General features: G+C 47.7%; 1 protein-coding gene across 4 annotated transcripts in view; it reads left to right on the top strand.

Moving 5' to 3' along the window:
• MDGA1 (MAM domain containing glycosylphosphatidylinositol anchor 1) overlaps positions 1 to 23,790 on the top strand; it is a 229,423-nt gene that overhangs the window by 155,936 nt on the left and 49,697 nt on the right. Inside the window, exons 16-18 of one of the 4 annotated variants that reach the window (XR_002863611.2) lie at positions 75 to 183; positions 307 to 478; positions 1,029 to 1,566. The exons of 2 other annotated variants lie outside the window; for them this stretch is intronic. Coding sequence is in view for 1 of the 2 variants with exons in the window: in XM_023924414.2 (XP_023780182.1) it covers positions 75 to 183; positions 1,029 to 1,120 (201 nt within the window). In the remaining variant the exon portion in view is untranslated. Of the gene's footprint in view, positions 1 to 74; positions 184 to 306; positions 479 to 1,028; positions 1,567 to 23,790 lie in introns of those variants that run through there. One more of the 4 variants, XM_023924414.2, reaches the window with a different exon arrangement.

Below are 23,790 nucleotides of genomic sequence, written 5' to 3'. Positions count from 1 at the left end.
AAGCCCTGCAGTGCAGGAAGGGCCCTCCACACCTGCAGCTTCATGCTGGGCTCTCTCCCATGCTCTGCTTGTAGATCATTTTTGAAGGTGTCCGGGGCACGAGCTACGAGGGAGACATTGCCATTGATGACGTCACTCTGAAAAAGGGAGACTGCCCAAGGAAGCCCATTGGACCAAATAAGGGTGAGACTGTGTCTGCCTCAGAGGCAAACAAGTTGGTAGGAGTGCATTCACAAGTGTGCATGCTAGGGATGCGCAGCTGGTTTCAGAACACACTGACGTGGGACTAATTGACCCCACCAGCAGAAGTCACCAGAGGGGCTGTCAGACTCTTGGACTTGTTCTATAGAATCGAGAGCTAGCAAGTCAAAGGAGCAACCAGGAGGTGTCATCCCCAAGAACCTAAGGACTTCCGCACAATCTCATTTCCTGGAAACCCTAGTTATGGAAGCCGTGTAAAGGGAAGGACCTCGTGAAGGTATTAAATGGCCTCTGTAGTGTTAAGTCAGTCCTACTCCAAGAAAAAAAATCTGCTCTTTGGGGCATGGAACAAAGGAGGGCTGTGCTTCTTTCCATTGCCATCTGAGCAGAGAGGCACAGCCAGGTTAAATCCCACCAGCCCCTTTCCAGTGAGAAGACTCACTTCTAGCAATTTTATTAACTCCAGAGATGAAGAGGGAAACAAAAGTCAGAGCACTCTAAAATTTTCAAAATTTTAGGTGCAGTTAAAGGTCTCTTTTAGCCTAGGATGTAACCATAACACAACAAGAGTCTTTTGTTTAACTCAGGTTGGAAGTTGTGGGGAAGAAAGGAGGAATGGATTGCAAAAGTGTCTAAGATTCAGTGGTTTTCCAAACTTAGTTTTGGGGAACTTTGAGAACATCCAGGAAAGGCTCAAAGTATCTTCCAAAAGCTCAGGGAACTCTCTGTGCTTCAGAGTGGGAGAAGACATGGATGTGTGCTGACTTGTTTGATGAAGTCTGTATCTGTCCCATCACTAATTCTCTTTCTCCCTTCTCGGCTGGCAGCTGTTGTCCTTCCAGGAAGTGGTGTCTCAGCTCTGCACAGCCCTTGGCTTTGTGGCCCATTGACTTTCTTCATTAACGTGCTGCTCAGATGATGGCAAGCGAGCGCTCCTGTGTTCGGACCAAGACATTCCTGCTCCTTTCCTACTCAGCCACCTCTGCTCCTCTTCCTCCCTTCCTCACTGGCACACCAAAGTGTCCATATGTTACCAAAGACTGACAGGCATGACCATGCAAAGGGATCTGGTTCAGAACTGGAGCACTCCTTGAGAAAGTCATAATGTCTAGAATAAAATTTAAAAATAAAGACAAAACTTTTTTTTAAAAGCACATGCATGAGAGAGAGGAAGGAAAGAAACACACACAAAGAAAAGAAGGAATGAAACACAAAAAATAGGAATGAAGAAATGTGAAGAGCAAATGAATGGAGAAAAAAACCACGCCCATGTTTCCTTGAGAATGTTGAACAGGGCTTCCTCAGGGAAGTGGGAACTTGTTTTAAACAAGCAAAAATATATTAAAGCACAAATTTCTACAAGAACAGTTACCTTCTTTGCTGCAGTGCCCACAGCTTAGTGGATTATATCCTGCAGTACTCCCCTTGTCTCCTCATGCTTTCCTGTTGGCTGGGGCTGCCCTGCTCTGGCTGCAAGCTCCCTGCAGTAACACCAGCCTCATCCGTGGGCAGCAGTCGCCCTGCGTGCCAGCGCGCCTTTCCTCACACTGCATGTGCTTCAGTGTCTCCATCCATCCATCCATCCATCCATCCATCCATCCATCCATCCATCCACATCTTCCAGGCTCTCCCGTATTTGATTGCCCCCAGTGTGGTTTGCTTCGGCCTTTCCCCACCACTCTGTGCTTCTTGTCCCCCAGCCTGAAGAAGATGGAGCAAGGAAGGGACCAGTGACATGGACCACACTGAGTGGTGAAGTCCTGGCTGGACCCAGATGCAGCACTGGCATCCAAGAGCCTCTCTGTCTTTCAGCACTCTTGCTGGGTAGGGAGCAGATCTGAGCTGCAGACAGAAAAGTCTGGTCTCTATAGGGCTGAGGGATGGGATGTGATGGGAGGGGACTAGAAGGGTGGAGCAGTTGCACATTGGCTCCCCCCTGTGAATATTGGGATGATGACCACCTCAGCCCTAAACCCAGGATTGTTTCTCTGCCTATATTTTGTTACCTATTTATTTTGGTTTTTATGCCATTGCTTAACTTCCTCCACCTCAAGTTTTCTGGATTATGAGAAGAGTCAGGCATTTAAATGTTCTTCAGCCAGGCAGCAGGTCCTGTGTCCATGACCCAGCCCCTGGGCTGGCAGTTCAGGCAGCTCCAATTCTGCCCTCTCACCTCCTGAGGCCTTCCTGCATGCACAGTGCATTTACTGCAGTGTGGGCAAAAGGTGGCAACAGCATCATTGCTCAGGGCTGAGGTGGCTGAAATTTGTCAGTACATGGAGTCACACAGGCACTCAGTTTCCACTGCCAGGGCAGTGGGCAGAGGAGCTGAAAGGTGGAACAGGCAGGAAACTGCTGCAAGAAGAATGGAGGCAGGAAGTTGGCCCAAAAGAGGGGCTTGTGCTGAACTGTGTGGCCCTGTTTGCCACTGAGGAACAGGGGAACAGCGATGGGGGAAATTTACCTTTTTCTTGATGGTATCATGAATGGGTAAAGCTGGCGTTTCTCTCAGCTGCAGACCTGTAGCAGGTCTGGCCTAACCTCCTCAAGGTGGAGGCACGTGCTGCTCCTTCTCCCCAGGAGGAGTTGCCCTGCACCAGCCAGACAGGAGCTGTGATAGCCTTGTTGCATCTGGAAGCAGCTCTGGGTATGACTTACCTCCCTGCACAGGGCAGAGTTAGCCCCACAAGGCTGTGAATTGGGGTTTACTAGACTACACTGGCAATTAAGTGTGACACTTCCTCCTAAAGGACACCCCCTCCAAAATCCCTATCTGAAGCACCACAGACAAGATAGCTGTCTCACTGAAGACACAGTACCCATGGCTCCTTACCCATTTCTGATTAATATATCAGCTTCTCTAAGACAGCCGTTTTTCTCTGAAATCACCTGAATATATTAGCTGCTTCCTGCATTGTTCAGCTTCCAGCCATGGCTGGGGCATCATTGCCTTTACTGATGGAGGGGGAAGGCTCTTACTTAACTCCCAGCAGATCTAGCCACCATCAGAGAGAGAAAGGACATCAGCTCTGAGGGACAAGGGACCTTCTTCACAGGAGGCCTTGCAAGATAGTGGGAGGGTGTGATATATGTCTCCCGAGCTCATTCTGCTTTTTTCCATTTCCAAGAATGGGACTGTGTCTTTCCTTCTCCACTCCTCCCTCCAGAGCCTAGACCTCAATCACATTGCGCATTTGACCAGGAAACCCATGACTGTTGCCCAGGGCCAGGCAGTGTCATGGGATGCAGTGTGTGGGAGACAGCAATTCTGCATCTTACTGTTCATTGCCATTTTCATGGGCAGCCAAGTGCTGCTTTTCTTCAGTCTGAGCTCTTTCAGCTCTGTGCTCTTCCTTTCCTCTGTGCTTGTTGACAGTCAGAAGTCATCACCCTGCTCCTGGTAAGAGTCCACTTTCACTCCTAGGAGAGAGACTGCCTTCCAGGGGAGCTTCAGAACTTCACAGTGGCTCCTGATCTGTCAGCAGCAAAACATCTGTGTTGCACTGCTGTTTGCAAGAGGCTTCTGCTGGGCAGAAGGTGGAGACAGGAGTGCTTCCCCATCGGTAAGAGATAGCCCAGGGCAACCATCTGCCCTTCTAAACTCTGAGGCAGAGGCCCTTGTGGGTTTGCTTCTACAGACTGCTCATCCCAGGCTGCACAAACACCCAGGTTTTGCTGGTGTTTAGTGGGTATTGGAGGTGCTGTGGGGCTGGGGAGGTGGAGCCTGGAGGTTCAGGATGATGGATAAAGCATTACCTGTGAGTCAAGTGTGAGCAAAAGGGCACTGCACTTTTAGAAAGGATGCCTGCAGGGAGGGAGTCCATGCCCCATTGCCAGCCCCTGTGAGGAGGGATGTAAGAGCCTCACCACACCAACCAATGCCACAGGGGGCAAGAAGCCCTTTGGCGGCTGTCGGTCCAGGACAGAGCAAGGAGGTTGCCCCAGCCAGAGGTGAAGCCTTCTCGTGCTATCAGGTGTCCATCAACTTCAGTAAGTCTCAGGAAGCCCCTTCCCACTTAGACCTCTGTTCTTTTATCTCTGGCTAGTAAGCAGCTGGTGGTGAGTTTGGGGGAGTCATTAACCCAAGTGCCTCTGCTTTCCAGAAGTACCAAGGACAAAAGGAATGACCTCATTTCCCTGGCAGTTGTGCTGAGAGAAGTTATCCAAGGAAAGAGGGACTTCAGCAGCAAGGATGGGAAGCTGTACAGTGATGGGGCAGTGAAGAGGCAGGGTCCCTCTTCTTTGAGGACAGTGGTATTTGTGGTTTACTACCCCATGCTTGAGAGGCAAGTCTTGTGGTGGTAATGCATCCCAGGTGAGATGTACAGCCATGCTCCTTGCCCCTTCCAGTTAAAGATCCCTTCACATTTTTCACAGCGTTCTGGCTAAGTTACAGTCCTTAAACTTAATTACTGTCTTCTTAAATATCTGTTGCAGTCCCAATGTTATGTTTCTCTTCCTGATGTTTTATGTCGTTCTGTACCTATTGAGTAGCTGCTTTATTCCACTCCAGAAGTGGCTGCATTTTAGCAATGGTGGATATTATTTCTGTATATAGTATGAAAGTCCCTGCAGAAGAAAAGTGCAATATAAATTTAAGAGACTGCTTTTATTTACAAGGAGACCTCTGCTTGGTAGTTGTAGAAACACATTAGGAAGAATGCTGTGTGGGTGTTAGGCAACTTGATTTCCTTTTTCAGGATATAGAACAGAAAATATGTGAGTGTGCAGGCTCCTGGGTAAAAGTTGTATATATTAGAAGTAGTGAGTGCTACTGTGTAGTTACAAGTGGGGCGTACAAAGAAACTTATATTTGAAACCTCTTTTTGTAGTTGTTCATTGTATTCTGAAAAATATGCTTTTTAATTATAATTTTCTATAGTCCAGTGCAAGTTCAAATAGCAGGTCATCAACAGAACTTTAAGCCCTGGCTTTTAACAATATGAACATCAATTCCTACTGCTTGCCATGAAATACAGTTCCTGGCTGGTAATAATAATAGACTATTTTTCTTCCACAAAGATCAGCCACTGGAAAGCAATGGATCTAATATTTTCCATTTGATCTGGAGTTAAGTAATTAGGAGCACCTAAGTGCAACTCTTCCCAGCTGTATGGGATTGAAAAAATGTTTCATGTATATGAAAAACTTTGCATAGTGCACAAATGACTTGGGGAATGCTCTTGGGTCCCTTTCAACTCAGCATATTCTGGGGTTCCGTGGTTGGCAGGCATGCAGACTGGCTCCAGCAGAGCTGCACAGCGTGCTGCCTGGAGAACAGCTGTAGCAACAGTGATAGGGAGCCCTTCTTCTGGGAATTAGTTTCTTCTGGAAAGAAATATGGTAGCAATCAGGGGAAAATTGGGAGGGGGAGGCCTTCAGAATTTAGGCTGGTAATTTTTTACAAAATTATTTAGAGATGTGAGAATGAGTGTAGTAAACATGATACCAATCATATTTTATTCCCTATTGCTATTCAAAGTATTGAAATTTAATCTCTTTCTATACAAAATCTTGTCAGTGCACTACTCCAGAATTACAAAAAAAATACCACCAAAGGGAGAGCAGAATCTAGATTCCACCTGCTCAGCCTGCCCCTATCACTCTGTGCCAAGAAGCACCCAGCTTTTAGGTTGATTCCAGGTGCTTCTCAGCCTGGGGAGGACAGTCAGTGGTGGTGGTGGGAGAAGCTCCCCTCCACCACTGCCCTGAGCCTTGTCTCTAGCATGAAGTGGTCCCCATGCAAGACACTGTCAGGAGCAAGCCCTGCTCCCCATTAGTTCTCAGTGAGGCTGAGGCAGGGTATTTTACCTATGGAAATTGCCAAGGGGTACTTCATGCTGCCCTGGGCAGGGACAGGCAAAGGAACCAGGGCATTTTCCCTCCTCCATGGAGTAAATGGTGTCACCTCACCCAACTAGAAGAGAAAAACTTTTTGTTAAAGCAGAGAGCTCAGGAAGTTGCTGCTTCAGGATGCTGCTGTTTTAGTCACCTTTGTCTGTCAGTACCATGCAGATAATCCATTTTTCTCTGGAAATCCTGCAGCACCCCTTTGCCTCCCGTGTGCCTTTGGGTGTCCTAGCAACGGCATGGAGGAACATATCACCATGGGCTCTGTGCCTTGAGCTGGGTGTGGTGGGGCATGGTGCCACAGCACCTACTGATGCCTAGCTCTAGCACCCAGGGAAAAGGACCCTGCTTTTCAGTGATGACAGGCAGTTGCATTGTGAGTATTTTCTGTGAAAGGATACTCCTCCTGTCACTCTTGTTTCGGAAGAGGCCACTTTTTGTCCTTTAAACTGCCCCCATACATTGTCTTTTCCAAGCTGCCCTCAATGTGGGTGCATCCCTGTTCATAATGACAAGTGTGCAGCAGCAGGACCCTGTGCAGGCTGTTGCCATAATTTGTATTTGCTTTGGCCCAACTGATAGCTGCTCATCCTGACACAAAAGGCTTTTACAGAAGAAAAATGCTTGAGGGCTCTGGATATTGCATTTTATCCTGACCAAATTTAGACTCCATGGTAATAACTGGCAGCTGTTGGTTTCCAGCAGGGAGCTGAATAGCCTTGGTACACCCAGCATCTCAAATGATGTTTGTGGTATATGTGTGTTTCCAGTACTTCCCTTGGGATTCAGGCACACCTCCATTTAGCTGACCATCTGCCACCACCCAGCACACCACAGGGGATTTTGGGATCTTCTGATGGCTACTTATAATTTGGTATGGTCATATCAGACCACTTGTGCCCTGGAGGCTTTAAACATCCCAAGGAGCACTGTGGGACAGTCCAAGGCCACTTTTGACCAACCTGCCATTCCATAGAGGGGAAGGATGCATCTTGCAGGCAACTGTAGTCTGCAGGATAACCTCTTGGCCACGGAAAAGCAGAGCCATCCCACTCCATTTTGTCTGAGATGTGTGCTTGACATCCAGACCTTGGCCTGTGATTCAGGTGCATGCTCAGTGGTTTTGCTATCAAGCATCCTTTCTCAAAAGGAGAGAGAGCTCCAGAGACAGACAGCAAGTCAGCAGGATTTATTGTGTCCCTGTGCTGCATGACTGCAGGGAATGGGGGCTCGGTCTAGATCACCTACATTATGCTCTAGCACCTGCTCCATCTTGCTCCCTGCAGCCCTGGCAAAGCCTTAAGGGCTGGTGGGGCTGCCCGGTGGTGGTGGAGCAGAGCATGTGTTGGCTCCATCAGGGACCTAGTGTGGGGTCATGTCCTGGCTTCATCAGAGGCAAAGGAGGGCTCACAACAGTCCCATGCATGGCAGAAAGGATGGAACAGAACTTGTTTGTGTTCTCTGAAAAAGGAGAAATATGAGATCCATGGTGCATTGTCCTTTGTTTCACTGATGGCAAGCAGCAGGCACTGACCTGCAGCTTCTCAGATGCTGGGCATCTGAGAGTAAAGGAGACTACAGAAAATCCTGAGACCAGATTTCCCAGTAAAATACACTAGTCCAGCTCGAGATCCTCAGCACATCTGTACATGAAGAAGCCAGGCAAGCCACTCTCCTCTTATGGGTGATCCTTGAGGAAAGGTGCAAAGGGCTGGTCCCAGCTTATAAGCACTGTCCTCTCTGCTGCCTTTCAGGGTGAGGGTTTTCCAGCATGGGGCAGAGAACAAGGGAAAGGGAGAGATGCTGTCTTTACTGTTGCTAAGGTAGAGCTGGGTGATTAGAGTTTTTTGTAGAGAGCTGTGCAGGTCTGTGGTAAATCCAGATTTTGCTTGCATTTGCTATGGCCTATGAACAATTTGCTCCTCTGGAATGAGACAAAATGTTGTGCTTCTGTTAACTATTGTTCTAAAAGGAAATTGGGCTATGAATGACTTAGAGTGGGTTTTTTTACCTCTAGGATGGCCTAAACTTGGTATAAGACAGGGCCAGCTGGACAGCTGTCATACAGTGCCAGTGCCCAAAGCTCATGGTGATAGATGTGCCTTATGTCTGGGCCCTTGCCTGAAGCCCTGAGCCAAGTAAAAGGTATCCATCTATTCTGCTGCCCATGTGCATCTGTCCTGTCTGCCAGCTAAGTCTGTAGGAAGATAAAAGCCCTGTTGCTGCTGCTGCTGCTGTGAGCCAGTGGGGATCTGCTTTGGCTGGGAGAGATGGCTCTGGTCCTGCCATTTAGGCAGTGAAGTGGCTTCCAGTTGTATAAAGCACAGCTGTTACAATGGAGAGATACTCCAAGATCTTCAGAAGTTGCATATCTACAGCAAGCCTCAGTTCATCAGCAAAGGCAGGCCCTTGGTAGGAGCTGGAATATGCCAGATGTCAGCAGTTCTGCTGCCATTCTTAGTGAGCTGCACCTCCTTTGTTCTCAGCATTACTGCAGCTCAAGGCTAAGCCCAAACTAGCTAAGAGCAAGTGCAACCCCACTTCCTCCTCTGCATTGCAGCCTCTGTAGGAAGCCACCAACTGGTTTGGTTTTCTTTTGGTGACCCTGATAAGTAAGGTGGTGCTGAGATGAAGCTGTTTCCAGGTGTTGGTTGCACTGTAAGTCCAGCACCAGCAAGGTGTTTATCTCAGTAGCTTGTAGAGGGATCAAAGCTAAAAGCTGAGGTGGGGGTCTGTTGCAGCTGCCAGAAATGCAGCAGGGAGGAGACAGGGTCCCTTTTGGAGGTGGAGTCCCCACCCTTCCCATTTCCACAGTCCATGCTCCAACTCTGAGCACCTTCAAAGGTGGGGCATTTGGTATATCATGTCTCACTGGGCCTTGTTGTCAAGAGCCAAACAGAGGGACATCCAGGTTGTAGCAGCATGGTCAGCTCAGGCAGCACCTAGATTGTGCTGAGAGGAGAATACAGATACCATTCTGTCTGTAAAATGCCACAGGCATTGACAGGAATAGTGTTTGGGTCTTTTGTATGGTGGCAGCACATACCACACAGAGACTGAGCAAGGGATTGGTGAGCACATTTCCCTGGGAAAATTCAGATGCTCTTGAGGGAAGGTATTTACAGACCAGGAGCAAAGAAGCTTTCCCATGCATGTAGCATCCTGAGACAAGAAGATTCAGAGTTTGCTGGAGGTGACCTTTTCCTCTCATCAAACCTTGTTTGTTCTTCTTTGCTGCCTATCCGCAGCTTCTCAGCACATTAATGTAATTGCTGGTGTTAAGACTGGGTAAAGTGGCTTAGTGTCAGTGCTTTCAAATAGATGAGTTTGGCCTGTTTTCCAGTTTTCTGGATCTTATAGATGTACCATCTCATTCCAGGGGGCCCTACAGCATGCATTCATCTCAAGACATTCCCTAAAAGCTGTGAATGCTACAGATATATGGTTCTTCTTTGTGGTTTTAGTCACAGCCCTTCCCTGACAGCATGGAGACAATCTCTAATTTCTAGATGGAATGGGAAATTTGGTGCCAACATGTTTTTGCTTGGGTCCTTTTTCCCAGTCAGAACCATCCTGACCGTATCACAATACACATAGCAGAGGAAAGGGGCCATCATCCAAGATATAACTGTCTCATGGGGAAGCAACTCTAACATCTGCCTTTGGCCAGAAGTGAGCATTAGATAGAGATTTCCACACTCTTTCTCACTCCATGCTCCTTACTAACCCTCACCAAGTGTTTAATTTCCAGCCTGGAGAGACAGCAGCAGATTTCATCCCTGGATCCCATAGAAGGGGATTACACCAAAATCCCATCCTCAACTTCCAAGGTGCAGGGAGACCCAGCTCAGGCCCAACAATGAGCCACTTCAGTGGGATGCAGTTCCAGTGGGACTACATTGCCTCACACTTCCAGGTCACCAAGGCCAGTAAGAAAGTGTTGGTTGACCTGACAGAAGTGTTTGGAAACAGCCCCCCAAAACTGGAGTGACAGACAGTCTGTTTGGGGATACTGTGGAGGAGGGAGGGAGGTCCTCTGGTATCTCTTGGGTTTTTTGCTATCAGTATCCTAGGTGGGGATCCTGGGACACATCCTCATCTCCACCCACCTCCCTCATTGCCACCATGTCTTGTCCCATCCCCACTCCACATCTCACAGAGTGTCACTGCCACCACTGAGTAGAGCTGAGACCCTCTTGCCACCATGATACCAAGCTGTCCATGTTAAAAGCACAAAACTCAAAGGGACTGAACTGAACCTTTTAAACAGGGTGAGATGTTTTATAAGCATTGCTTCATCCACCACCTCCCCCCAGCCCCAGTGCACCTGCCATGTAACTTACAGACTCTCTGTGTGGATTGTTTAATTTAAATAAAGCTGCAGTACTCAAGTGGGTGAGCCTGTGTGTCCCTCTCTGTGGGGTCGGGGTGGCAAGGTGCAGCCTGCAATTAGTGCTCACAGTGGCTGTGGCAGGGAGGAGCTTGTACTGCTGCCCAGCACTGAGACATGTGCCAGTGTTTGACCCTGAGCCTTCCCAAAACATCTGGTTAAGTCCCTGGCTAAGGCTTCTCAGATTCACTCAAACCCCAGCACAGGGGCTGGGCAAAGGACATGGCACAGGCAGGTTTGGGGTAGTTTGTGCCAGGGAAGCCTTGTGAAGGGAGTGTCTCAGAGCTCTCCCCTGATGTTCTCTTATCCAGCACTACTCCTGCCTTTTCTAAACCTCTCCTTCCTGTCCCAGACCTGCAGCTGTTGAAACTGATGGCTTCTGATCACACTACTCAAAACTGGTCCTTTTGTCCTTTGTTCTTGACTTCTCCCACAAGAAGATGAGCCAAGGCAGCAGCTCCAAAACTAATAGGTATGAAACAACCCAACAGCCCTCGGTCTGTCACTGTGGTGCCAGGGCCCTTTGTCCTGGTACTCCCCTCCACCCCAAGGTCTCCAGAATGGGTCCAGCTACTCCATGGACCCATCAGAGAATGGGCAATGACAACCATGACCCATGTGATGGCTAAGATATTCTTGGGTGAACGTGTCTTCTCTTGCAGGGCTACTCAGCTTAGACCCTAAGTTAGCTTGGCCCCATCAGAACCCTTAAGAGCAATATTTAAGAGAACTGAGTGTGAAAGCCAAACGTTGTTTTGCTTTACATACCACATTCACTGAACCTCACCAGATTCTAGAACAAAAACAGCACCCAGGTGCCTATTCTGAGCTGTGGAGAAGTGGATCACATAAACTACAGCCATACCCTCCACTTCAGCTGGTGTTAATGATGACTACATGCCATCTTCAGCTGCCTGGAGAAAGTTGGGGATACGGCTCAAAGCAATGCAAAAGGGTCTTCCAAACTAAACCAGCATTTTCTCTCTTATGTTTCCCTCACAGCAAACAGTTGTGAAACCCACTGGCAAAGAGGATGTTTGGTTTTATGATTCTGTAAAAGTAATCATGCCTAGTAAATGCTTCCTTTTTCCCCTCTTGTAATGAAAAATAACTGTTTCAGATGAGAGTCTGAAGGGAGCTGGATACTGGAATTACTATGGTGATTCAGGTCAAAGTGCTGGAAAGCACTCTTAAACAAATATATGTATATGTATATACATACATATATATACATATATATATACACATACATATATACATATATAGAGAGTATGTATGTATGTAACATACATATGTATTATATTTGCATATATATACATGCACACAGCACTCATCTGTCTCATTTCTGCCCAAGTTCAGCTCACCCCTGTCATGCACATGTTGAGACACCAAGTCCCACTCTACCATGACTCTTCCTCAGAGCCCCTCTCCCTTCGCACACAGGCCAGAACAGCTCTGAGGCTGGAAAGGGACTGGACAGGAAAGCAGGCTGTATTTTGAAGGAGCAGGCACAGGCTGGGAGGGAAATGAGGTAGAGGGAGGCAGCCAAAGAGGGAAAATGCAAGATTGTTTAAAATCACCCAGAGAGCTGGGTGGGACTCCAGCCTTTGTCCTGGAACTTTGCATTTTTGTCATTAATTGTTAATTCTTGCTGTTTTAGTTGTCCCCATACTAGATCTGCTTCGCAGAAGCACTCAGAAATTTTTTGTGTGTTGTCAGCTGTAAAATGACACACACTGTAAAAGCCTGGGCTCTGTCTGCTCTCTCAGACAGAGCACCACCATTAGGGATTACTTTTGATAACCTAGAATTTACTGTTTCTGTGTGCCTGACACCCCATCTGTGGTCACTCTCACTACTACACACTAATATGTTCCCGAGCTTTATGTTGCAATTCTTCCCTAAGGGAGAAGAGGATGTGCTGGCGGATTAGAAACCAGGTTGAGGTTCAGGCTGTTTCTGCAAGGTGCCCTGTGCTATTGATTGTACAGCTGCTACAGCTCAGTCCCTCGTGTGTGCACAGTAGACAGCAAGATCACCTCCAAAGGTAGAAGCAATGCTAATTTTGTTAAAGCTGGATCACTGGGAATACCCACCAAAAGGGCCACAAGGGAGTGAGCCATTTTTGTCTTTGGCTTGGTGATTTGATGCTGTGCAATAAATAAAGCCTGGAGCCAGACAGTGAGTGATGAAGATTGAACGGAGTATTGACTGCATGCTCAAGTGAGTAGAGCCCCTCATGTGAAACCTGCAGAAACATGAGTCATACAGTCATTAAGAAGAGAACTGTAATGCAGACAAATGGATGCTTCACTGCACATTTGCAGGCTCCAGACTAGTTGAGCATGGAATGCTGGCTTTGCACCATTATACACAATTTTCTGGCAGGCTCCTGATCTAATTCAGGGCTGTCCTGGTGCTTGGCAGAGGCTGTTTACCACTTTGCCAACACATGAACCCTACTCTCACAGTCTCTTCCCCTCTCCAGGCAGGCAGCAGAGGAGATATGGTGCTTCTCCCAGGAGCCACCAGCATCTTGCAGGAAGGGGTGAGGAGCACAGCTCAGTATGGGAGTTGCTGAAAAGTAGCTCCTGACACTAGGGAGGTCCTAAAGGCTCAGAGCACCAAGCTGAGATGGCAGAGACCAGATTTGTGTGAACAGTCATGCTTAGCAAGGGGAAGGATGGGAACCACTCATTTCCTGCCAGATGTCTGGGATTGGATATGAGGGTTAGGTGGAGGGACAAGATGTAACTCTGATCTGTGCTAGGCTGTGCCTCAGTGAAGAGAGGTGGTGGGTGCCAGCAAGGTGGTAAGTGTGTGAAAGCAGAGAAGGTAAGGCTGTGTGCATGCAGGTGCATCGGGTGTGCCACACATATCCATGGAATTGTACATACATGCAACGTCTGTGTGAGTTTCAGCATATTATTTCAGCATATCCTTTGCTACCCTTTTTCCCTATTCCTCTCTTCCTACAAACTCCTAAGCAAAGATGTCTGGCCACAGGTCTATGCCATTTTCCCAGAATGGAAGAGAATACTTGTTATGAGCCAAAACCACAGAAAATGCAACAATCTGGATTTTAAATATTCTGACCCTGTTATTTTAACAAGACCAGAGAAAAAAAAATAAATGGTGCTGACTGGAGAGGAAGATTTATGGCTTGTAAGACAAGACCAGGATTTGTAAGCAGAGCAAAGTGACCCAAAAAACAGAGAAGATTTAGAGGTACAGGCTGCAGCTGCAGCCCACCACAGGAACACCCTGCCAGCCCACGTGAGCCCCAGAGCCCAGAACCCAGAGCAGAGCTGGGTCCTGATTCTGGCTGGGAAAGCCTTGTCTATCAGCTCAGTGAGGATGGCAAGGGGGAGACCTGTTGGATGAGCTTATCCATCTGACAATGGAGGGGGCACCTCCTTCCAGCCACATTTCTCCACACTCTCACACTCTCCCATCATGTGGCCCTGTACACATGCCACACGCTCATTCCCATGAGGGCTCTGACTGAACCTGACTCCTTTCCCCAGCCCTTTTCTGTCAGTGATAGCCTTGTGCTGATGCCAGCTACAGCTCATTCCTGGATTTTCACTACCGCTGGATCTCTGATCTCTGGGAAACCCTCCTCCCTCTATGGCCTACCAGCAGCACTGTCCCACCTTGTTTGAGGACAGCCCCCTTGACTCCCTTCAGCCTCTCTTGGCTGCATCTTGATCCTCTGCTGCACTTAGGACTCTCAGTGGAAGGAGGCAGACAGTGCAGTCTGGTCCCCTGGGCTCACTGCCCTAACCTGCTGCACCAAGGGCTCGGGGATGTTGTAGCCCTCCCACTCCCTCTACTTATGTAGCATAAGTCAGGATCAGTGCCTGCTCCTGCACATCTGGTTTGGCACTGAGCCAGTACTGCTCCCTACCATGGAGAGGGAATGGGGATTAATTAGCTAATTATTTCACGCTGCGTTGAGAAGAGACAGGTTAGCCCAGAGCTTGATACCTTGCAGCTTGGTGGCTATGATGGGGGATTCCAGGGCAGGCTGAAGGTTTTGGCAACTGGAGTTCAGAGATGACCCATACATCCCTGCAGGGCTTTTTCACATCCCATGTGAGCCCCTGGGCATGAGGCAGATGCATCACAGATTGTTCCATGAAAAAGCCAGACTAACATGCCTCTGAAAGCTTTTCTTGAGAGTGGACAAGGAAGAAGGGCCAGGGCTGCTCCTGCATGGTGTAGGGCTGCAAGTAAAGCCTGTCAGCAGACCACAAAGCAGATCAAAGGTATCACCTCCTGCTTGTGCAAGCATCAGAAAATGTTCCATACCATTGAGAAGGAAGGGGGTCCCATCCCATGCCTGAACATTGAGCTGCAGCCTCTGAACAGGCTCCTGCCCTGTTTCAGCCTGGTTGGCATCTGACCTGTTCAACCAAGACCAGTTTTTATGTTCTCATAGGCTGCCCTGGATTATTTCAACTTCATCTGCCTCTGAAAAGAGCTACACTGCAGAGAAAAATCTCTGGGGTATCCTTCATCCAATAGATTTACACTAATAAGACTCTGCCTTTTCTAACCCAGTGTCCTTAATGGGCTTTGCAGCAAGCCAGAGCCCTGCTATCCGTATGAGTAGTGCCTAAAGCTTATTGTATGTCCCTGTGCAGCTCCAGCTATGCCTGATGCTCTGAGAGCCAAAACCGAAGTCAGAGCTAAGCCAGAGCCAGGCAGTTGCCTTCAGCTCCAAAGCAAAGTGCAGTCACCAGGCACACTGGCTGCACTGCTGTGGGTGACTGCCTCTCCTTAGCCCAGATATTTCTGAGAGAGCTCAGCATTTAACCAGAAAGAGCTGAGGGCTTCTAAGGAGATATGGGAGCCTTGGACAACTGCAAGTGGACAAGGATCTGCCTACTATACCCTTCAGATAGTTAGGCATCACACCTACAGCACTTAGAGCTTACCACAAGCAGCAGGGCTTGTGCAGCAGAGAAGCCATCAGTGGTACATGGGCTGCCCAAGGGGAGGGGCTGTGGCAAACCTGGCTTTGCAAAGCCTCCCTCCAAGCTACCTCAAACAGCTTCACCTTCCACCACAGACTGTGCTGTGGATTGACCTCCCCATCCCAACAACCTGCCTTCTGCTTTTGACAGTAAAAATAGTGCAATCCCAAATCCAGGCTGGCCCCTGCCTCAAATATGGGGGGCTTCCTGGTATTTTGGTGCCTTACTCCAGCCCTGTCCTTACGTTTCATTTTTGCCCTGCAGTCCTTGCCAATGCTGTTTCACCCCCCACTCCCCAGCTCTTGTTCTTGTCAGGAGCAACCTGGAATTCATTCCTGGGTCTTCAGGAAATGGGAGCTTAAAATCAATTGTTCCCTTCTTCTGAGAAAACTGACAGCACTGCCATAAAAAAGAAAAATTCTTAAAATAACACAATGTGTAGAAGCTCTGTGCCTCTGATGGCACTGTCTCTCCCTCCTGGCATTCCTAGCTGCACATACTCTTCTCATCAGCCTTTCCCATGACTGTCTCCATGATTTATGGTCTTAATAACTGAGCCTGAATCATGCTGCCCTCCCCACCGGGGCTCATAACCAGCCACCACTCAAACTCTTTGCATGGTGCATTCTGGTGCAGTCCAGAGCATCTTTTCAGAACAATCTCATCCCTTTCTCCTCTTCCCAGGAAGAAACACCTTTCCTGCAGGAGGCCTCTGGGCAGTCTTTTCCATTTTCATAGGACCCTTCTATTACTGTTTCATGTAAACCACCAGCAGCCTCCTGCAGCAGGAGGGAAAAGGAAGGCTTCTCTGGGTGGATGTACATGTTCCTCCTCTGCAGCACATTAGCAAAACACCAGCTTCCCCCATATGCATAAAGGTCTCCCCACACGTTTCCATGGAGGAGATGGTACAGAAGAAGGCAGGTGGCCCCTTACAGGTTGGATGAGCATCAGCTCAAGGACCTGGGCACAGAGAAAGACATGAGCAGGGAGTTTCATGCAGGGTCTGAAAGCTGGGGATGGGGAGCCCCCATGCTGGCTGCCATTGCAGGTACCACCCTGTCACACAAGGGTCTCTCTCCAGCAACAAAGCACCTAATTGAAACATAGAATCATTTAGTCTGGAAAAGACCTTTAAGACTACTGAGTCCAATTATTAACCCAACATTTCCAAGTCCAACATTAAACCATGTCCCTCAATGCCACATCTACATGTCTTTTAAGCACCTCCAGGAATGGTGATTTCACCACTTCCCTAGACAGCCTGTTCTTCCAATGCTTGACTACCCATTCAGTAATTTTTTTTTCCATTACCCAATCTAAAGCTCCACTGGCAGAACTCATTACCGTTTCCTCTTGTTCTGTCACTTGTTATTTGGGAAAAGCGGCCAACCTCTACCTCACTACAACCTTCACTCAGACAATTGTAGAGAGCAATAAGGTGCCCCCTGAGTCTCCTTTTCTCCAGGCTAAACACCACAGGTCCTTTTCTGCCATGCAGCTTTCCAGACACTCTTTCCCCAGGCTGCATTGGGTTGTTGTCAGCCACATACAGGACTTGGCATTTGGTCTTGTTGAATCTCATAAAATTGGCCTTGGCTCATTGATCCAGCCTGTCCAGATCCCTCTGCAGGGCTTTCCTATGCTCCAGCAGATCAATTTCCATTCATCCATCCATTTTGGTGTCACCTGCAAACTAACTGAGGGTACACTCAATGCCCTCAACCAGATCATCGATAAAGATTAAAAAGAACTGGCTGACACTGAGCCCTGGTAAACAGCATCTGTGACCAGCCACCAGCTGTTGTGACTCCATTCACCACCCCTCTCTGGGCTTGGCCATCCAGACAGATTTTTTTCCCAGTAAAGAGTGCACCTGTCCAAACCATGAGTAGCCAGATTCTCCTGGAGGAAACAGTGTCACAGGCTTTACTACAGCACAGGTAGATATATCCACAGCCTTTCCATCATTCACTAAGTGGGTCACCTTGTCAGAGAAAGAGATCAGGTTTGTTAAGCAGCACTTACATTTAATAAACCTGTGGTGACTGGGCCAAATCCTCTGATTGTCCCATACCTGCCACATGGTGGCATTCAAGATGATATGCTCCATGACCTTCCCTGGTACTCAGATCAGGATGACAAGCCTGTATTTTCCTGGATCATCCCTCTGACCTTTAGAGATGGGCATCACATTTGCTAACCTTCAGTCATCTGGGACCTCCCTGATTTGCCAGGACTACTGATAAATGATTGAAAGTGGCTTGCTGATTTCAGTGCTGTGACTCCCAGGTCTCTTTTTATTACCCCTCAGGCTCCAGGGAATTGGTAAAGCCCCGCTGACTCCCTGGCAAAATAAGCATCTGTTCTGCTTTCACTCTAGAGTGCATTGCTGAGAAGCAGCTAAAAGGGGGTGAAAGACCAAAATTAGTTTCCAAAGAGTATGCCTGCAGATTTGAGAGCTGCTCCCGAGGTCTCTGGCTACTTGCAAATCTCTTGTACTAATTGACAGCAAGAGAGAGGCACAAGACAGTTCCCCTATCTCTGATCCAAGCTGCACTCCCACCTGCCCCTAGAAAACCACACTTCAGCTGTGCAACAGCAGTTCAGCAGCTGGTGCTCCTCCTGCCCTCCCTTCTTGCAGATTAATGACTGTCTAATTGTTCTTTATTTTGCCCTGGCAAAGGTGTCCTTTGCTTCTCACAGGGGAGAGAGCAGAGGAAAGGCATAAGGGCATCCCCAGAGAAGCGGGAGCTAATGAGCCATTTGGCTACAAGAATTTGCTTTGCTTGTAATACCTAGTAATAGGTATTGCCTTGGAAGCTGCCTCAGAAGAATGAGGCATGAAGAGGATTGAGGATATGATAATCTTCTGATTTTGAGCAAGTGCTGTTTTTACAAAAGCCAAGTCACCACCCATATGATCATGATGCTTTGCTGAGCAAAAGAAACAAAAAAGTCCCAGCCACAGCATGGAGGGTGATGGGTCCAGCCAGAAATCAACCCCTGAGATAAAAGGTGGTGCATGTCAGTCTGTGATACAAACCATGAGCTCCTACACAGCCAGGAAACATGCTGGGGGGAGTCTGCCTGTCGTCTGCAAAGAGAACAGCAGGTACAAAGGGGAAAAGAAATCTCTCCAGAGCTGAGGGTGAAATAGAAGCAGTTTCCCTACAAATGGATGCCTCTGTTCCCCTAACACTAAGTCATGGTGGGGGGTCTTCTGTCCTCCTTACCGTCCCTCTGCTCAGGGTGGCGGGGGGGGGGGTTCTCCCCAGACCCCATACAGTGCTTCCCCAGGGATGCTGCAGGTCCCCGTGGCAGCAAGCCCAGCTGCAGCAGCAGAGAAGGCAGGCAGCCAGCTTGAAACAGTTAACAGTTCTCCTCACCCACCACATCATGATGGATGAGCCCTACCCCATGGAAATGTCACTGTCTGAATAGAACGTGAGCTCATTGCTTTCCGTCTCCCATCTCAGCATGGAGCCAGCTGGACAAATAACCCCCTATCCTCCCAGAGTGGACAGCCTGGCCTGGCCTCCCACCTTCTGGTGACAGTATTCAGGCATAAGAGACAAAAGAAGCCACTAGTTTTCAGGGTGTAATCCAACTCACCCCAAGGCCTGATGATTAATAGAAGAAGGGGCTCCCCTCCACTGCAAAGGAGAGGAGAAAATGCAAAAGGATGAAGAATGATCTGGTCAAGCACTGAACCTTGTTATTTGATTTGAAAAAACTGGCAAATGAGGTAATTATGGTGAGATATTGATTCATAGCAAGATGCTCCATAAATGCCACAGCAATAACTCTCAGTGCCATCATTCTACTCCCCCAGCCCCTCCTCAGCTGAAGAAGGCAAGTTTAGTCTTTTCACTTTAGCCTGTACTAGTTTGAGAGACAGAGACAGCCAGTGTAAGCAAAGTTAGGCCACCTTCCACTGCCAGGATGAGCTGGTCTGCTGGCCCCCATTGAGAAAACATCTTCTAGAGCTTGGCTCTGGTGGTCTGCATTTCTTATGTGTGTTTTCAGTCAGATCCAGTAAAGGCAGTAAGTGAAGAAAGGGAGTTGCGTAAGTTCCTGAAGAAAGGGTCAGGAGGTAAGACAGAAGCAAGACGGGCTTCACCAACAAAGGCTTCACTAGCCTCCTACTAGGCTTTGGGAGTGTTTTGGTTGTGGCCAAGCAACTTAACTGTGTATTGTCCAGTAAGGGTCTGAGCTTTTTCCCACAGCAACAGGAATGTTTTAAACTTCTGCTCTGCATCTGGAGACAACCTTCTCCACAACTATGGAAAGCTGCCTTTTGGGAAGTTGTCTATTACATAGCTAGCTCCCTAGCTAAGCTAACTAGATAAGTTCCTAGTAAGCTTCTTAAAGATAAACACAGAGATAGGTTTCCTATTATATTTCCATTTTAATCTGTATATTTTGTATGTATTGCACACAGTACAGCATATAGAGCAGACACACTGTGTCACCTATAGCTGTGTGGACCTGTGCCCCTTTTCTTTGGTCTTGTAGCTTAACAGTCAACCTTGAACATCAGTTATAACCAGAGAGAGGTAGCAGACCCCAAATATTCTCCACACTTTCAAATCACACCAAACACCCTTGTTGACTTGTGATTTGCCTGCTGTGAGTGGGTGAGAAACCAGCCTGGTACCTGGGAGTTAGAGGAGAGAGAGCTGGGGTTCACCCATGTAAATCTGTTTCTCAAAAATAGAATTCTGCTGCTTGAGCACCTCCAAATGGTGCTGGGGTCCAGGCCACAGGAGCCGGAGCACCAGAGAACCTGCCTGGCATAAGACTGAGCTTTCTCGGCTCTGCCCTCTTGGTGTCTGAATGTCTGTCTTCACATCACAGTCATATCAGGAAGGTTCAACAGATACCTCCTTAGGATGCCAGAGGCTTTTCCTGGCAGCTGCTGCAACTTTTTACTTCCCAACCACTGGCTTGGGAACGTGATGCTGAGAGATAACAGTTATGGCTCTATTCACAGCTCAGCTACTTACCCTCTGTTTCACTGCTCTGGTGCGATAGATGGTAGGGGTGCCGCCATCCACCAGAAGTGGCGGCCCAGGGCTACAGGCATGTCCCTAGGCCAGCGAGTGATTAGCAGGTTTGCCTGGTGGCAGCTTTCAGGTGACATGGAGAGAGGGACTGAGGCACTGTGTGGCATTCCACAGAGAACTAGCCTTTATTAAAAGCAGGACCCTGTGTGAAGGGAGCCTGCAACAGCAGCTATCTCGAATAGGGGAAAATCTAGGGTTTACATAGGGAAGGAGAAGGGCAGGGAGAATCTGGGATACAAGTAACTGGGTAGAGTGATGGAGAAGAAAACCAATAGGATACAACAGATTAACATGTAGCTCACAAAGGTCTCTGGGAAAGACACCTTCTCACTATGCCTTGCCTAAAGAGAAGCTCTCCAGGGGAGCATTACAATGTCTTTGCTGTCCAATTCTTCGGCCCCCACATTTCACCACCTGCAAAGTGGGTGATCATTATAATCCCTTCCTTCCCTGAGGACACAAAGAGTCAATGAATAAATCACAAAAAGGAGTGCTTTGAGAATTTGGGTAGAAAATATTCCAGGGCTCTTACTGTTAGTGGTAGTGGCACATACTTATTCCACTTATTGGCACTTCAAGCTGCATTACAGTAATTCCCTAGATGCAGGAGACTTAAAAAATAAAATGCATGACCTATTCCACAAGTGTCAGTTGTCAGTTGGCATGTGTCAGTTGTACTGAAGCAAATATTACCTTCATGGGAACTGTTTTGTGTGCACATTTTTCAGCAGCTTCTGGGCTTCATCCTATCCCTCCAAAGTGCCCTAACCCAAGTCCCATGACCAAATCTAAGTCTTTACCCCTTCCACATCCTGAAAGTTTTCTTCACTTTATCAAATCCTCCAAAGCATTCTCTTTCTCAAGAGCATGCCCTCAGTCTTTATCCAGTGCATGTGCCTCCTGACTTCTCTGTTTGCTTCCTCAGTAGGTCCTTTAACATATATTCCTATACTGTACTCCCCTCCCCCTTCTGCAGAGAATGTGGAAATTTCTGAGCTATTTCATCAGGGGAAGATAGCATTAATGGTTCCTGGAGGTGGTTTAGGATGTGGCAGAGATACAATATGCTGATTATGCTTTAGAGCTCTAGCATCATGCCCCACCTTCCAGAAGAAAACATAAAGGATTTGTGTTTTATGATTCAAAAGGGTTGTTCTGTTGCACAGGAAACTTCCTGGGAGGGCAAGTCCTAAAGAGTCTATGCTTGTCTGATCCCACTGAAACAGCCACAGGAAAGCAGATGAATACACCCCTCTATTACGGACTCTACTCCTCGGCCAGGGAAGTCTGTCCTAATGATCTCAGGTGACCTCCTTCCCTGGACTCCAACCTGTCAACCATAGACAGTTCTGTGCACTTTTGCTGTCCATCTGTATACATGTCTGGCCACTGCAATTTTTTTTATATCTTACTGCCATGTGAACCTCAACACAGCCATAGAAAACTACTTAGGATGGACTGCCAGCCTTCCTACTCACAGCCTCTTGTCACCAAGCGACACGTCCATTTCCCTACCCCATACAGGCACAACATGTGGGTATAGCTCTGCCCCCAGACCCTCTGTCCTCATCATCCAACCCCCAGTTCCTCCAGCCCTGCCCCTCCCTCCTGAGGAGAGGGACACAGTTCTTTATATGGCTAGCACAAGCTGTCCCCACTGGATTTCTGCAACCCCATTGCCACCAGGAGATGCCTTCTCTTCCCCAATAGCTCCCCTGTGGGCCATGCTCTGATTTCTGTGCGGGGACACATGAACAAACTCACAACTCCATGTCACAGTAGCAGGGCTTTTTGGGGTACAGGGTGGGGCCTCTTATTCTCTTTGGATGTTTATAATTCAGGTATTTAATCTGGGATGGCCACTGAGGTGCTCTGTCTTGATGGAGAAAGAGAGGAATCTTCAGCAGGGGGCTGCCCTCACATCTCTTAAACACTGTTTGGGAGGGAATGAGCCTACTTTTCCTCCACTGACTACAGCAGGAGGTCTGCTGGTCTAGACTCTGGACAGCAGTTGCAAGGGGGAAGGAACCCACACATGGCATTCAGCAGGTACCCACATCCACTCCACAGCCTAGAAAACCTCATGCAAATACAGTTTCTAGAGTAATTCTGCCCACAAAAATTAAGCTACCAAAGGGAAAATGCTGGGAACTGGTTCCCTCAACACTACAGGGGTGAGCACAACAGTTGTTCAAATGAATATGCTCAAATGCCTCTTCAAGCTCTTTAGACACTGGCTGATGTCTGCTATCTGAAATTTTTAACCTCTAAACACTGATTAAAATCTACCCACTGGCAGAAAAATATTTGTTAGCTTACTCCAAGTTTATTAGACCTTAGACATAATTAAAAGTTCCAATGCATGGTAAATGCTTCTTTAATTACAGCAAGACAGGAACATTAGAATTGTGGGTTTGTAGAGAAAGTACATCTAATTAGCCTGGTTATTGGGGGCATTATTTCTATCTATTTGAAATACATTGCACTACAAGCTGCTTATTCCAGCCAGAGCTATATGGAAATGTGTTCAAATCAAAAAAACAGTTTTAAAAAATTTTGTTCTGTAATACTTTTTTTTTTTTGCTATTAATACTTCATTTATTCTTAATGAAAGAAACTAGACTGAGAGTCCCTAGAGGATGAATTCTTTTGTTTATGCACAGAATTAAATAACAGGCACTGCATGGATCACTACTGGGATTTTTGTTATGAGCAATTTGGGAGCTACAAATGCATCATTCAGTCTTCAATCTCAGCAACATTGCGTCAGCAACATTGGAGGCAAGTTTTTTGAATGTGGACACATTCTGCAACACTGACATGATCTTACTCTATTCAGCTAAACACATTTCTACACGGTTGTGTTGCCAGAGGCACAATTCTGCCCTTCTCCCATCTCTACCTTTTCTGACTTCCTGAGTACCCAAGCTCAAAATCCAAGATTTTGTTTCAAACTCTTTTCATAGAAACAACCTTCGGTCCCCTGGCACCCCTGACCCACTGCAAATCTTGAAGAGCAGCAGTGTAGAGCTGGCCGGTGCAGCCCCTGAGCTGTGGAGCTACACTGTGTGTGTATTGTGAGGTTTCCCTAGCTCAAAACTGTGCTTTTACTTTTGCGAGGGAAAGGGGGAAAAAGAGGGGTAGTTATAATCTATATGAAGGGGAGGATATGTTTTAGGGGACTCTTTTAACCATGTAAAGAATACTTCATGAATTTGTGCTCTGTATTAATGGCAGACATTGCTCTTGTAAGGAGGGGTGGTAAAGCCCAGTGTCCTTCAGTAACCTCTGTCAGCAC

This window comes from Cyanistes caeruleus, chromosome 2, assembly GCF_971803275.1.
Source record: "Cyanistes caeruleus chromosome 2, bCyaCae1.hap1.1, whole genome shotgun sequence".
In the NCBI taxonomy this organism is placed as follows: Eukaryota; Metazoa; Chordata; class Aves; order Passeriformes; family Paridae; genus Cyanistes; species Cyanistes caeruleus.
The sequence above is the reverse complement of the archived record's forward strand: the minus strand, read 5'-3'. Positions and strand labels throughout refer to the sequence as shown.